At 48.3% G+C, this 16,219-nt stretch overlaps 1 protein-coding gene across 4 annotated transcripts in view; it reads right to left on the bottom strand.

The window, feature by feature from the left end:
• Nucleotides 1-5,851: 5,851 nt before the first annotated feature.
• Nucleotides 5,852-16,219, bottom strand: part of rc3h2 (ring finger and CCCH-type domains 2) — a 19,258-nt gene continuing 8,890 nt past the window's right edge. For 2 of the 4 annotated variants that reach the window (XM_064942106.1, XM_064942107.1), the window contains exons 6-19: nucleotides 14,943-15,143; nucleotides 14,462-14,594; nucleotides 14,006-14,124; nucleotides 13,718-13,830; nucleotides 13,164-13,448; nucleotides 12,652-12,872; nucleotides 11,937-12,343; nucleotides 11,318-11,455; nucleotides 10,693-10,851; nucleotides 10,082-10,298; nucleotides 9,360-9,444; nucleotides 8,125-8,323; nucleotides 7,592-7,716; nucleotides 5,852-7,286 (exon numbers count right to left, since the gene is read on the bottom strand). In XM_064942106.1, the coding sequence (XP_064798178.1) occupies nucleotides 7,148-7,286; nucleotides 7,592-7,716; nucleotides 8,125-8,323; nucleotides 9,360-9,444; nucleotides 10,082-10,298; nucleotides 10,693-10,851; nucleotides 11,318-11,455; nucleotides 11,937-12,343; nucleotides 12,652-12,872; nucleotides 13,164-13,448; nucleotides 13,718-13,830; nucleotides 14,006-14,124; nucleotides 14,462-14,594; nucleotides 14,943-15,143 (2,541 nt within the window). In that variant the 3' untranslated portion in view covers nucleotides 5,852-7,147. Of the gene's footprint in view, nucleotides 7,287-7,539; nucleotides 7,717-8,124; nucleotides 8,324-9,359; nucleotides 9,445-10,081; nucleotides 10,299-10,692; nucleotides 10,852-11,317; nucleotides 11,456-11,936; nucleotides 12,344-12,651; nucleotides 12,873-13,163; nucleotides 13,449-13,717; nucleotides 13,831-14,005; nucleotides 14,125-14,461; nucleotides 14,595-14,942; nucleotides 15,144-16,219 lie in introns of all 4 variants that reach the window. The other 2 variants (XM_064942109.1, XM_064942110.1) reach the window with 2 other exon arrangements.

Genomic DNA, 16,219 nt, shown 5'->3' on the forward strand with positions numbered 1-16,219 from the left:
CAAAGGAATAACAGTGCTCTATTAACCTCTTACACTTATGGTGGCGCTATTTCATTTTTGGAAGAAAAACGTTCCCGTTTTAAACAAGATATTTTGTCACAAAAAGATGCTCGACTATGCATATAATTGCTACTGTTCGAAAGAAAACACTCTGACGTGTCCAGAAATACAAATATCTTCTCTGTGCGTGCCCTTTAACGTGAGCTTCAGGCAAAACCAAGATGACTTGGCATCCAGGAAATGACAAGGATTTTTGAGGCTCTGTCTTTCATGATCTCCTTATATGGCTGTGAACGCAAGAGGAATGAGTCTGCCCTTTCTGTCGTTTCCCCAAGGTGTCTGCAGCATTGTGACGTATTTGTAGGCAGATCGTTGGAAGATTGACCATAAGAGACCACATTTACCACGTGTCCGCCCGGTGTCCTGCGCTGGGCGAAATTGGTGCGCAAAAGTCACCTGCCAGTATTTTTCCATGGGGCACAGAGAGAGAAGCAAGCTTCCACGAACTGCATGTCAATGAAGAGATATGTGAAAAAACACCTTGAGGATTGATTCCAAACAACGTTTGCCATGTTTCGGTCGATATTATGTAGTTAATCCGGAAAAAGTTTCACGTTGTAGGTGACTGCATTTTCGGTTCGTTTCGGTAGCCAGGCGCAATGTAGAAAACGGAACGATTTCTCCTACACACAGACGCTTTCAGGAAACACTGCGCATTTGGTATGTGGCTGGGAGTCTCCTCATTGAAAACATCAGAAGCTCTTCAAAGGTAAATGATTTTATTTATTTGGTTATCTGGCTTTTGTGAAAATGTTGCGTGCTACATGCTACACAAAATGCTATGCTAGCTTTGCATACTCTTACACAAATTAGTCAATTTCTATGGTTCAAAAGCATATTTTGAAAATCTGAGATGACAGTGTTGTTAAGAAAAGGCTAAGCTTGAGAGCAAACGCATTATTTTAATTTTATTTGCGATTTTCAGAAATCGTTAACGTTGCGTTATGCTAATGAGCCTGAGGCTTAGTCACAATCCCGGATCCGGGATGGGGAGTTTCAAGAGGTTAAACCAGGCCAAAAAAGAAGAGAGAAACATGCCAATGATCCGCTACCTGCAAGACAAACTCCCAGAGTGGCTCCACCTGTCCACCGACAGGCCCATAGAACTTGAGAGAGCTCATCGAGCACTGAGGCCCCCACCAGCAGCCAGACAACCACCTCGTCAAATCACCATACGTTTCCTGAGATTCACCGACAAGGGAACGAGTCCTACAGGCGGCGAAAATCAACACCATTACAGTGGGAAACGCCAAACTCACTTTACACCAGGACTTGTCAGCTGGAATATACCGAAAGTGCCGAGAGTTTGACGAGGTGAGAAACACTTAACTGACCGCGGCATCATCTCCGGACCAGACATGGAATAAAGTCACACCTGTGGAGGTGTAGCGCCCGAGGAGAAGGACGATGACGCAGTCATAGAGCCAAAGCGAGGTGGCACAGGCCTTGCTGAAAACCTCCCGGAGGTCCTGGTATTCCGCAGGAATGGTGGAGACGTTTGGGGCTTCTCCCAAGCCGGAAGACGTCCCGGTACAGGAAGACGTCCCGGGGCAGGCAGCGCCGACTTCAGGCAATGCACATGACAAAATGGGTTCCAATCCAGGATAGAACCAGTAGCCCAGTTGATCAGAGGATTCTCCTGGAGCAGGGAGAACCCCAAAACCACGAGTGCATGAGGGGATTCAATGGGCAAGAACTGCATACTCTCCCTGTCATTGCCCAACACTCTCAGGTTAATGGGAAACGTAGTGTGGGTGACTCTGCCAATAGAGAGCCCATCCAATGCTCTAACGTCCATGGGAATGGATTTCCAGCTCTAATACCAGGGTAGTGTCCATAAAGCTCTCGTTGGCCCCAGAGTCAATGAGCACCTGGAGGGATTTGGACCGGTCACCCCACAACAGGGTAGTATGGAGAGGGGTATGAGCAATGGAGGATGGGAAACTTCAAGTACGGCTCACCAGCGTACTCGTACCTACTTGGTAGCTCCACAATATAGACTGCTCTCGGTGTTAAGTGGGATACAATCTAGCCGTGCCCAGTTGCATGGGCTCCAAAGGAGGCGAGTCGGCAACCCTCTGTGATTTCTGAAAGAACTCGGGTTCCCTCGGACATGTAGACTTTGGGGGTCTCCGAGATTCCTCGGAGGCAAGGTGGGAATCGAGGGCGAGCAAGGGCAACAGGGCACAGATTCCCTCTCCCTCCTACGTTGTCGTAGCCAGCCATCGAGCCATCAAGGTTATGAGGGAGTCAAGGTCCATGGGCAGCTCCTGGGCTATGAGCTCATCTTTGATCACCTCCGATAATCTGTGAAGGAACATGTAGAACAATGCTTCCGGGTTCCAGGCACTCTCAGCCACCAATGTGCGAAAATCCACTGTGTAGTCTGTGTAGTCTGCCACACTACGGGAATCTTGACATACTGTAGCTGGAGCAGTTTAAGCAGCCTCTCTCCCGTCACTTCCGCCACCAACTCCTCCAGACCGAGGCAGATGGCGGACTATCGCCCCCACACCGCCATAGGTCAGATGAGTGCCACCCCCCCGGACATCAGCGTTATGAGGTACGCTATCTTCGAGCGATCCGAGGGGAACGAAGAAGGTTGCAGCACAAAGATGAGGAAGCACTGAGGGAGAAAGGCACGGCAGTTTCCAGAATCTCCAGCATAGCGCTTCGGGAGGAGGTAAGCGGGGTTCTCGGGGCCCTGAGGTAGGCTGGGAAGAAGCACCGCTGGTGGCAGGGTTGCTGAGAGTCTGGGGATTACTGTTGTGGCCCGCTGCCTAGTAGGGAAATCCGCGGAATTGCTCCAGCAATGTATCGAACGCCTGGTCATGGCGTTCTGCCAGGGTATGGAGTCCCTCCATAAGGCATTGCAGTAACTCCTCGTGTCTTCCAATGGTGGCTCCTTGCTGGGGGGCAGCATTGTGGAGCTGGGCTGAGTCAGCTGGGTCAGGCATGGCCAGTTCGTACTATCACGACACAGGATGAGACCCAAATGCAGACACAGGAGGCAGGTGGCTCGAGTCTCTGATATTTAATAATAGACAAGGGGCAGGCAAGAGGCAAGTCGAGAACTGGCAGAAGTTCGTAAACCAGGTCAGAGTCAGATGGGTACAGGACGACAGGCAGGCTCGAGGTCAGGGCAGGCAGAATGGTATGGCAGGCAGGCTCGAGGTCAGGGCAGGCAGAATGGTATGGCAGGCGGGCTCAGGGTCAAGGCGGGCAGAAAAGGTCGGAACTGGGAGGACTAGACAAACAGGGACGCGAAAAACAAGAGTAAGGAAAAACAAGCTGGTCGGCTTGACGAGACAAGACAAACTGGCAACAGATAAATACTTGGGAAGATGGGCGACACCTGGAGGAGGGTGGAGACGAGCACAAAGACAGGTGAAACAGATCAGGGTGTGGCAGGTTTTGCAACACCGAAACGTCAAGGCTCGTTTCATCATGTTCCTGGACTAAAGAGTGTGAAATGTTATGTCAGAAAAGTTTATATCTACCTCTGACATCTTCTGTTTAACTAGGGCTGGAGGGAAAGTGAGTTGGATAGGTATTAGGTAACTGCAGCACATGAAACTGAGTAGTCACAGCCCACTATATTTAGACATGGTGTATATCACCATATGGATCTGGTCACAGCCCACCAAAGACCGCAAGATGGAGACACGGTGTCATTCACACTTGCACTTGATGTTGATCCCAAATCAGTTGAAACAAGACACAGTCACATTATTCGTTTGTTTTTTTTCCATTTATTTTAGCATGCAATGTTTCAGGTACTGAAATCTCCCTCTGATTTCACAGGTAATACTGATTCATCCAAATAGTATCAGAGGATTCTGCTTGGCCACGCTGTCAGTGAAAGAGCAAACAGGAAACAAAGAGAATCAGCAAGTCAGGCAGTTGGCTGGTCACATCTGAACACATACTGTATGTACAGCAGATCAAACTAAACCCTGCCTTGCAATGCCATTAGATAAGCGAAAGAAAACCTTTCACAAAGTGATATTTCAAATGAAATAAATGGAATACATATTATTCATGTACGTGGACATTTTTAGGTTGTCTGAAGAGTTCCCTCTTTTCTGAACATTTATTTGTCCCTCTAAAACAATATTTATTGAAATTTGATTACATATTGTTGTACATGAGCAGTAAGTCCATCTAACGATGGTGCCACCTGTATAAAATAACGATGGATGTGTGTACCATCTTGACTTTCATTTCAATTTCAATTGAACAATAGATTTGCAAAGAAAATGTCTAATACAGACATAGATATTCAAACATCAGTTCCATCATAGTTGCACAATTAACAAATAGGCAAATGTTTCCCGGCTTACATTAAACCATTCTCTGCTAACTTTGTTAACTATTCAGCAAATGTTCAAAATTCTACTGAAGCAAAAAATACTACATCCAGAGAAAAATACTACAACACAACCAATGATGGTAGTAAGTAAGTAATAATAATAATAAATTGATCATAATCAATAATAAAGCATTTCAAAAGCGGTAAACAGTAAAATGCTGCAGGCAGACTACAATACTTGGCGTGGCCACACAGTGGGCATGTGAAGAACACTTACAGCGCTGGGTGTGTTGTATCACAACTACAGAATCATTCCTCCTTCGCCATAACAACAAGAGGGACTAGCATGCATGGCCTGGGGGTGTAGGGTTACACTGGCTGAATAGTGGGTAGTAAGAACATCTGGCAGTGATGGGGTGGGAAGTGTGGTGCGATCAGATCCTTACACCAGTGCTTCATTAGACAGGCACTGGAACACACAGGGGATTCATTCTATCTACATAACTCCCAATAATGTTCTTATTGTACCCAACCCCTTCCCACCAGGGTTATAATACAAATATTGGAATTGAATAAAAAACAAAGAAAATAAACATCATAGCAAAAATGATAAATCACTCCTTGAACACATTTATGTGGTGAAAAGTTACATTAAACAAGATTATTCATGTAAATATTTGCGCTCATCACCCATAATATTCAGTGCTGAAGATGCGATCAGATCAGTAGCTTAGCTATAGAACTCCTCCCTGAGGGCTGCAGAGACTGGGCTCTAGTACTCCCTGCTGGAACAAACCTGAACTACAGGAGGCAGAGCAGCCTGTCATCACAACACCATACGGCCGGCCCGTCAGCTTGACCAGTTCTAGACCTTAAGGGACGCCGCTGCCACGTCTCCTTTAGGGCCAGACCTCCTATGTGTGCCCACCAAAGGGCCCCGTCGAGACGATTAGGAACTCAAGTGATTGATTGTACATAACATGGCACTAAGGAGACGTCTTGAGTCAAAGTCTTAACACAGGAAAAGGGAACAAACAAGATAAATATATTAGGCGAGGTAATGCTTACAGGAGGCTTACAAGGTATTGACCGTTGACCGTCCTTGTGAGAGAGGGAATATACTGTATGTCTGTAGGGCAGTCCTTAAGGGTCAGGAAGCACTGGTCAAGTTGTGTCTCACTCACTAGGCCTGTCTGCCTCCTTTCAGACCGTAAAAAAATAAACCCTATTATAAATAGGAGAGTTTTCCTAAGTGCTGTAACACTTAGCGTCACCCGAATCTCTTCACCCCTACAGGCAGGAGAAGACAGCAAACAGAACGTTCAGTGCACAGAACTGCAGTAATATAACACTGACCCTTTTAGGCCAATGCATGAACAATTATAGCGATCACAAAACAAGGACGGGCTGTATCGGTTTGACCGACGGCCAGCAGGAAAAACCCTGATCGAAACACGAGCATAGAGACAGACTGATGAATTGGTTTCATTTCTTTAAAAAAAAAAACGACAACCAAAAACAAAACAAAACAGAGATCCTGATACAAAATATTTTGACAAACAACTTCACGGAAGTTAGCAATGCTTCAAAGAAAACAACAACGAAACACATTTTGTAAAAAGTTAGAACAGAGACAAAACAAAGGCAGCATGAAGGAACACTAGATTCACCTGGTGATTTGCTGATCCTCTATTATAGTAAACTCAGGTTATGAGTTTGATGCACAGAACTAAAAAAGAGCTGATATGTCATGAGATTCGAGGGCACAGATAAATGTCAGTATGATGTATTATTTCATATACAGTACAGTAGATAAGTACGATTCAATCACTGGATGCAGCTGCTCAGACTATAGCCATACATGACGGTGGCATCTGTCGATCATATTTAGGATTGCTGATGCATGTTGGACTTCTTGGCGTTTTCCACAAATTCATCCGATGGCTAGGCCTAAATATAAGGGGATATTTTACAAACGGCTAGGAAAGAAAGAAAGGCCACAATTGTGCACACACGTGACTGCGGTGACACCGGTGAGATATCTGACTGATCGTTATCATCTTGAATCTCGCCTATGAAATGCTCGAGACCAACAAATGACACTGCACACAGGGTAACACAGTCTTCCTGTTCCTTTCTTTTTTTAAGTTCCTTTCTTTTTTTAACATCTTTCATGACCTATGAACCCTGTTCAACTAGCACTCTCCTTTTGAAAGTAAAGACTTGGAATTTTCGACATGCAAATATCATTCCTATGACGACAGATACATAGTATTGTATTGTTATTGTTATCATCCGATATCAACAGATACCGATAGCCTTCACACCCGATAGTGCCGAGCACCTTCGTCACCGTATGATCCTTGTAGAACTAATGAATAGAAGACTATCGGATGCCATATGAAGATATTTTAAACACCATCAGCACCATCCCTGAAGGCAGTGGAGAGCGAGCAGGTCACACAAGCATATGATCAAAACCAAGGACAAAAAAAAAGAAACCAATTGATTGAAAACCTTGCCGGGTGAGAAAAGAGGAAATACAATGAAGCCTACTGGTGTTTGTGTCTCAACCAGAAGTCTCTCTTTGTCAAGTTCGAAAACGACACTCGCTGTCGTCTAAAGGAGCATACTGTACAGCATGTACCCTTTTTACTAGTGATATTGGGGGGGGGATACCTGATCGGTGTCTGGTGATACAGGCCTTTACGACCCTAAGATGTTACTGTGACAGCAGCTCTAGGAGCTTTGTAGCGGTGGGGTGTCTCTGCCCTCTCAACTGCCGTTGAGCAGCATCTCAGGGCCTGTGTTGGGGCGAGGGCCCATGTCCCCAAGCCTTGGAGGGCCGGTTCTCATCATCAGCTTCCCCACACTGAGGCCTCCCGAGCCCAGACCTCCAGGGGAGAGAGACTTCCTGGAACACAGAGGTACAGAAGGGGCTCCAATCAGTGAACAAGAAATAGAAGAGATCTATTTTATATTCCTTGACAGTAACAGAGAAGCTGCAGTACAGGGAGCACATGTTTATTCTAGGTCAGGTTTTCTCACCCAAGTGTACGTGATGACCACGTTATGACCATGCATGCCAAAAATAATTGCCCCTTGGGGATAAATGAACCACATCAATATTCATCCTTTGCTACTGGTGTGTTTTAGTGTTTACTAGCCTTGTGTTGCCAGACACTGGTTGAGGCGAGGATAGTAGTTGACCCAGCTCACCTGAAGGCCATCTTCTTCAACAGGTGAGCCTCCATCTTGTCAGCGGACAGCTTGTCCGTCTGACTCCTCTGGGGTTCACTGCTGGGAGGGGTGAGAAGGTGGGGGTCCCTTAGCTCAAGGGACTCCTAGGACATCCGGATAAGAAGTCAGTCAGTGATGTAGTAGAAAAACAGTCACACATGGATGACATCACTCAAGCCCATGCTGTACCATTGCACCACATTACAGTTCCCACACAGATCCTCCTTTAGGAGGACATAGACAAATTATGAATCAACCAATCAATCAACCAACCAACCAATCAATAAATACATCAATCAATCAATTAATGAGACACATTAAGAGGATATTGGCTGTGTTTACACAAGCAGCCCAATTCTGTCTGATCTTTGTCTCTTGACCAATGCGATTAGCTCTGAAAAAGATCTGACGTGAAAATATATGATGTGATTGGTCAAAAGACCAACTAGTGGGAAAAAAAATATCAGAATTGGAATGCCTGTGTAAACGCAGCCATAACGACGTCCCTGCACCTCAGATTGTTGACTGTTGTCCTGCAGGTCAATGTCCTCCATGTCTAGTACAGACAGCTCCAGCTCAATGTCTCTGTCCGGTTCGCTCTCTGTCGTGTCTTTACAGTAGTCAGTCTGCAGCAGGCCTCCTGCACCAGCCTTCTCTCCACTGCCGAAGGACCGCTCACGGGCAGAAAGCTCACACACTCCCAGCTGGTCACTGTGGACACACAGGAAATCATTTACAATATCTTCACTGTATGTGCTGCTTCAGATATTCAAAGTGACGGTGAAACAGTGCCTTTATACTGTAATGTTATTTCATGTGCATTCTGTGTGAAATGATGCAAATAGCTGATGTACTGACAGTAAAAGAGAGAGACTTGTGGAGTACAGAGGACTAGATTCCCCACTCCAATCACAAATACAGAGACGGTAAGTCAGAGTCAGAACGTGAACAGGCAGCAAACAAGCAGAGGGCTTAGAGAACCGCTCTATTTATAGTCTAAGGAGAGAGAAAAGGAACCGACTGCAGCACAATGAGAGGAGGAGGAGGAGAGGGGAGGAGAGGAGGAGAGGAGAGGAGGAGGAGGAGAGGGGAGGAGAGGAGGAGAGGAGGAGAGGGGAGGGGAGAGGAGAGGAGAGGAGGAGAGGAGAGGTGAGGAGGAAGAGAGGAGAGAGGAGGAGAGGAGGGGAGGGGGAGGGGGAGGGGAGGGGGAGAGGGGAGGAAAGGAAAGGAGAGGGGGAGAGGAGAGGAGAGGAGGAGAGGGGGAGGAGAGAAGAGGAGAGGGGAGGGGAGGAGAGGGGAGGAGGAGGAGAGGAGAGGGGAGGAGGAGAGGGGAGGAGGAGAGGGAGGAGGAGGAGGGAGAGGGTTGAAAACAACACCTCCCACATAGTCACGGCGAGCAAGCGAACGCTCCGCTTCAAACATACAGGAGGACATCGAAGTAAAACGAACCCCCCTCCCCCAAAAAAAATACAGAAATGAAACAAAACAGGACAATACCTTTGTTTAGGGGAAAGAGAGAAACGGGGGTGATGAGATATGGTATGTAGTATAGTACAGTAAGGTATAGTATGGTACAGAGTCTATACTGTAGTACAGTAAAGTATAGTATGGTACAGAGTCTATACTGTAGTACAGTAAAGTATAGTATGGTACAGAGTCTATACTGTAGTACAGTAAAGTATAGTATGGTACAGAGTCTATACTGTAGTACAGTAAAGTATAGTCTGGTACAGAGTCTATACTGTACCTCTCTAGGAAACTAGAGTGGCTGGACGAGTCAGACCCACAGGAGCTCCACCTGTAGTCACCGTGACCGATGTGTGGGCCATAATCTGGAATATAAACAAGCATAGATTTAGAATAGTAACAGTGAACAACCGATAGCAATGCATTTCCCCGCCCTTCACACTATGCTGAAGTGAACACAGGGGAGCGCTGACTGCAGTGAACCCGGGCTCCACTGAGCCTGCAGAGAGCCGGGGTGCATTCAGGGCCTGGAGATGAGAGACAACTTTCATTTATATTCACACTGTAATCCCTCCACACGTTAAGACGTTTCTGCTCGGTGCCAGCACAGCAGCCGGCCCGAGAGCGAGCTCTGCACCTCTCTGAGGTTGAAGAGACTTATTTTCGAACCAGAATGTTCCACATTCATTACCTGAAATGACAAATGAATAATCATTCAAAATGACTGACGGTTTTAACACGGAGTAGCTTTCTTAATCCATAACGGCTGCTGTCATTTCAGTGCGGCTGTCGGTTCCACCCGGTGCACACCACCAGAGGGACTACGAGTCAAATGGTATAGCAGAATTGACAAGAAGCCAAAATGAGGGGCAACATTTGGCTTCTACATGTCAGAACCCTTCCCCCCCTGCTGTAACCGAAAGGTTTTGAACTCAGGTTTCCTGTGAATACAGCGTGTTAACCCGCGAAGCTAAAGCCTCGCCACCACTATCCCCTCCTCACCTCTGAAGTTGACGGGGGTGGTGCTGTTGCTTCCCTGGCAGGCTGTGGCCTGGACGGGGTCAGTGGTGTGGTACCCTGTACGGGAGGCGCGGGAGATAGCCCCCCATTTCGAGATGATGGGTCCCTCTCCAAATGGGATGATGGGATCCTCGTCTTTCAGACGGCGGTACGGCTCAAATGTGTGGAGCCACCGTTTCCTTTCGCCATTATCTACTTCCTGGAAGATGCAGCGTTTTACATGGGGAAGTCATTGGAGGTTGCACTCGTGACATTACATAAGAACCTGCAGATTCATTATTTCTCTCAACTTTGAGGTTGAGATTTCTATTTGATTACTTGTCCAAGCCATACTTCAATGTAGAGACAATGAGTCATCATGATGTACAGTACCCACTCAAATGTGTTTGTCGTGTTATGTTCCTTAGGGCATATTAATATGAGTATATAGCATTGTTTCTAAGAGGGTGTGTGGTTGATATATGAGTTGATAGACAGTTGTGTTTCTAAGAGGGTGTGTGGTTGATATATGAGTTGATATACAGTTGTGTTTCTAAGAGGGTGTGTGGTTGATATATGTTTGTCTTTTACAAGCGTGTGTGTGTGTGACTCACTGAGTGTTCGGAGCAGGAGGGAGCTGAGGCGTTGTGATGCTCTGGTTCAAAGGGGCTGATGCAGGTACTGATGGTTCCACAGGACCAGGGAGAGTAGTGGGCCAGACGCTCCTCACCCCGGTACTTACAGTTCATACACTGATCACCTCCACTGTCATGCTGATAGAGGGAGAGGTGGGGAGGGAGGGGAGAGAGAGAGAGAGAGAGAGAGAGAGAGAGAGAGAATATAAGGAGGGATGGAGAAGAGGAGAGAAAGTCACAAGATGAAGTGAAAGGGTGATACTGTATTTGATTAATATCCTTGCTTTTGTCTCCCTCAGAGGACTCCCACAAACATAATGTGACTATCTATGCTTCAGCTACCAGTTGCCCAGCAACAGTCACACTCTAAAATAGCTTTGTATTCAACACATATTTTGGGCCAGAATCAAACCCACACAAACAACACATACAGGACTGTATATGTGAGCATTTCTAGACTTTAATATCATGGGGCATAGCTGTGGATAAAGCTGATTACAGTAGGCCATTTACACTTGTTCTATGCACAAACTGCCATACTATACCTCTCTCTCTCTCTCTCTCATGCTCATAATGCACTCTGCGTGCGTGCAGGCCTACGTACCTCTGCACCAAAGTCTACGGTGAAGACGGGGGAGGACTGGGAGGGCCTGTTCATGTTGCCGTGGTGATGGTGTGTCCATTGCTCTTGTTTCCGCTTGAACAGATCCTCGTATCCAAGAGGAACACGCCCATAAGAGTCCTGGAGAGAGAGAGAAGGAGAGAGAGAGAGAGAGAGAGAGAGAGAGAGAGAGAGAGAGAGAGAGAGAGAGAGAGAGAGAGAGAGAGAGAGAGAGAAAAAAAAGAGAGAAAAAAGAGAGAGAGAAAGAGAGAGAAAAAGAGAGAGAAAAAGAGAGAAAAAGAGAGAAAAGGAGAGAGAAAAAGAGAGAGGTGGAGAGAAAGAAAGAGGTAAAGAGAGAGGGTTAGGATTGGGTGAGAGTTCCCCCATGTACAACAAGCATCTACAACAACATTAATCATAGCCCTCAAAAGTCGATCGAACAGGAGGAAGAGGGGAGGAGGAGGAGGGCAACGAGGAGGGGAAGCGGAGGAGGCGGAAGATAAGATGTGGGTGAGAATGAGTTTGCTGAGCTGAGTGGGAGGAGAGGCAGGAGGACAGGGAAAGGCTTGACAAAGTCGTGTTAAGGAGCGCGCATGCGGAGGCGGCTACACTGCACCCGTACCCTGTGCAGCGCTGCTCTGTGCTCCCCCGCCGAGCAGTAGGGACTGTCCAGGGAGGCGTATCTCTCTCGGAGGGGGGGCTGGTACACAGAGGAGTGCAGCACCTCTGGAGGCAGGGAGTTACTCCTGGCGTCCTCGCGGTGGTACAGCTGGGGTCTCCACATACGCCGACTGTCATACAGGGGAGCGTAGCCTCCATGGGCCGGGGCCAGGGGCCCGTACTGGGGGGCCGGCAGGGGGCCGTAGGGAGAAGGACCCACGCGTTCCCGTGGTGGGGGAAAGGAGGAGTGCTGCTCGGAGTACGGAGGGGCCATGGAAGGCGGCAGAGAGGACTCGAGGACGTGGCTGGAACGCAGGAAGCGGGCCATGCAGGGTTTGTGGTGGTGCATTGTAGAGGTGTAGTAGTTACCTAGAGGAGCAGGGAGGGGGAGAGGACATCAGTGAGTCTAGAAAAGGCTGTTTTAAACAGCATTTCAATGATGAAAGAGCATACAAAAAGGCCCAGGAACAAATGAAAGATTGAATCACTTCTATGTTGCGTTCTTTAAAAAGCAATAATAAAAAGTTGGATAGAGTGAAAGAGTGATCAGAGTGAACAGAATGGGCAGTTCAGCTCAATCCGGCACTATTACCAAGCAGTAACAGAGTTACCTCTGCTCTGGCCTCTGCTAATGAAATGATATAAACACTGTCTCTGAAATGTGGGGCTCTACTCACTGGCTGGCTGGTAGGGTTGTGTGTCGTAGGGAGGTCGGGGGTCCTGGTAGTACAGTTCAGAGGACTGAGGCTGGTGGGGAGGAGGCTGGTGAGAGGGTCCTCTCATTAGGAAGTGCCCTTGTTTGGGATGACCAGAGCCACACTCTACCCTAGACCCCGGACCATGGGGAGAAGGAGCTGAGGAGTGGTTGACAGGCGTCTTTGGAGGAGAAACAGTCTTTCTGATAGAGAGAGAGAGAGAGAGAGAGAGAGAGAGAGAGAGAGGATGTCAAGACTAGAAATACAACAGGTCTTGCTAAATCCAGATGACACATTAAAGCCAGCTGACACATTCCACTTTCAGCTTGAACGTTTAATTCTCGTTCAGTGATGAGTCATCGTCATGAATAACAATACACAGTAGGTGAAAGTAGGTGAAACCACAGTCAGTAGATGAAACCACAGTCAGTAGATGAAACCACAGTCAGTAGATGAAGCCACAGTCAGTAGGTGAAAGTATTAAAGTGTCTTACTGTTCCAAGGAGCCAGATGAGGAGCGGCTGGAGCCTGTGAGTCCGTTGGATCCGTTAACAACAGACCTCTCCCTCTTCATCTCCTCCATCATGTTGCCTCCCCTGGGGATGAGCTGGGGGTGTGTGGACCCCTCTGTTAGGGACCCCGATCCCACCTTGTCTGAGCCCTTCAGTCCCCCAGCGCAGGCCTCCTCTCCTGAGTCGCCCCCCTCACTACCCATACTCCCCTGGGCTAGGGGGAAGGGCCGGCCCACACCACTGATCTTCTTGTTTCTCATTCTGTATCTTGGAGTGGGGTGGTGAGTGAGAAAGAGAGAGAGGAAGAGAGAGAGAGAGAGAGAGGGAGTGAGAGAGAGAGGGAGTGAGAAAGAGAGAGAGGAAGAGAGAGAGAGAGAGAGAGAGAGAGGGGAGTGAGTGAGAAAGAGAGAGGGGGAGAGAAGAAAAAAAAGAGTGTCGTTTGTTTAAACGCTTGTTGACAGGGAAAGCCTTGACGGGAACAGAGAGGTCTATGTCTCATCGTATGCAAATGAGCGTGGCGGTGTTCTCCCGCTCACTTCTCTAGCTCGTCCTGTGTGTGTGCGAAGGTGCAGTTGGATCCTCGGGGACAGCCACCCTGCTGCCGGAGGTCTCGACACATACTGGTCTTGTACTTGCTGTTGGGCTGCGGCTGCATGGGGAAGGGACAGACACAAAAAACAGACAGCATGTCACTCACAACCCTAAACCAGAGAGTTAGTCAAATGCACCGTGGTATTGTTCAACGGGTGTATTTTTTTGCTGTATTCCACAGGTGTCATTAGATGAAAGGGAGGAGCGCGTGCGCGCCCTGTCAGCTCCCGTACCTGCGGTGTCTCGTGGCTCTTCTTACTGAAGTTCTGTGTGAACTCCACCAGGCCGTCGACCATCACCTTCACCGCCAGCACCACGCCCTCCAGCTCGTCCCACGACGGAGACGCCGCGTCTACGCACAACACCCAGGTCAGACATCAACCCCCTCGCCTAGTTATTTACCGAAACAATACTGGGTGGCCATAGTGTCTGCGGTGTCTAAACCATCCCACTAAACACACGGGCAGCAGGCGTACAGCACACACCTGTCGCACAGCCCCGTGTCCAGGCACATCAACAAGTCCAGGGAGTCACAGCACGGCGCATCAATCATGTATTACCATATTACCTCTTGTGTCCAGTACTGTAATTTGTGACGGTCTACACCTGAAGTCAGCTGCCTGGGAGAACCTGCTGGGTTCCCTAGGGGCCCTGACCTCAGAGTTGTGGCTTGATCGCACTGTATCTACCTGGGTTGTGGTCGATGTTGGCCAGTAGTTCCAGGTGTGGTCTGAGGCTGTTCAGGTTGGCAGGGTCTCCTGTTCTCTGTAGAACTATCGTCAGCTCCTGGACACTCTTTGCAAAGGACTCTGGGGACTGGAGCTGGGGGAGTGACCGCCAACCCGAAAGAGAGAGAGACAAAGGGATGCACAGGGATGTATACAGCACACGCACGGCCATTTAGAGTAGCTTGCAGTGAGAAAGCAAGTGCAGTATGTCATAGCAATGCGGCATACGGCGGTGAAATGTTGGGATGACAGAGACGGTTGCCTTGTCAACCGCTGACTGAATGATGTATTAGTTAGCACGTGAGTCAGGAGGCCGTCCTGTGCCTCTCATCAACTATTGATCTGGAATTTCGTAAGTGGCGAACGGAGGGCTGTGTAGCAGTGATTGACCGATTAGTACGATGAGCGAAGTGACACAGTGACAGGGACGCAGGGAGCATACCTTGTCAATGATAGACTGCATGTGTGACTTGTGGATGAGGTCTCCGTAGAGCAGGGAGGACCACTGCTCAGGTGAGATACGGAGCCCCGCCTCCATGGCGATGTGCACGATCTGGGCGTCGTGCTCGCGGCGCAGGGCCTCGTAGGTACGGAACTCCTCCTTCAGCTGCATCAGCGACGAGTCCTCGTCACGCTTGGTCACCTGGGAGGGGGAGGGACGGGGAGGGGGAGGGGTGGGGATGGAGGAGAGGAGAGGAGTGGAGAGGGAGAGGTCATACAGTTAAGAGACTGTGATATTGCTCAGAGAAAAACATCCAGCCAGCCTAGATGTCATTGCGTCCCTCTCATTTGACTGGCAGACATTTGCGTGGTGTCCTCAGACTTGAAACTCAAAACTCAGATCAGGTGTGAGAAACAGAGTTCCCCCCACTCAGAATCTGCCCTATGAGTAATCATCACAAGACACCAGAAATCAAAAAGTGTGTGAGGATGTTAATAAATGTGTGTGTATCTCTATCTTAGGACCTTTGCCGCTAAAACAGACCTGTGTCTGTCTATTTGACTGTCTGTGTCTGTCTGACTGTCCGTGTCTGCATATCTATGTCTGTCTGTCTGACTATCTGTCTGCCTGTCTGTCTGTATGACTGTCTGTCTGTCTGTCTGTCTGTCTGTCTGTCTCTGTCTGTCTATCTGACTGTCTGTGTCTGTCTGCCTGTCTGTCTGTCTGCCTGCCTGTCTGCATCTGTCTGTCTGACTGTCTGTCTGTCCTTGTCTGTCTGACTGTCTGTGTCTGTCTGACTGTCTATGTCTGTCTGTCTGTCTGACTCTCTGTGTCTGCCTGTTCGTCTGCCTGTCTGTATCTGTCTGACTGTCTGTCTGCCTGACTGTCTGTCTGCCTGTCTGTGTCTGCCTGTGTCTTTCTGACTGTCTGTGTCTGTCTGTCTGACTTTCTGTCTCTGTCTGTCTGACTGACTGTATCTGTCTGTGCCTGTCTGACTGTCTGTGTCTGTATGACTGTCTGTGAATGTCTGTCTGACTGTCTGTGTCTGTATGACTGTCTGTGTCTGCCTGTCTGTCTGCCTGTCGGTATGACTGTCTGTGTCTGTCTGTGTGACTGTCTGTGTCTCTCTGTATGACTGTCTGTGTCTCTCTGTATGACTGTCTGTGTGTGTGTGTTTGTGTGTTTGTGTGTCTGTGTGTCTATGTGTGTGTCTATGTGTGTGTGTGTGCGCATGCGTGCGCGTGAGAGCAAACATTGCCCACAATGTCCAACATAAT

The sequence above is a fragment of the Oncorhynchus masou genome, chromosome 28, assembly GCF_036934945.1.
Source record: "Oncorhynchus masou masou isolate Uvic2021 chromosome 28, UVic_Omas_1.1, whole genome shotgun sequence".
Classification (NCBI taxonomy): Eukaryota; Metazoa; Chordata; class Actinopteri; order Salmoniformes; family Salmonidae; genus Oncorhynchus; species Oncorhynchus masou.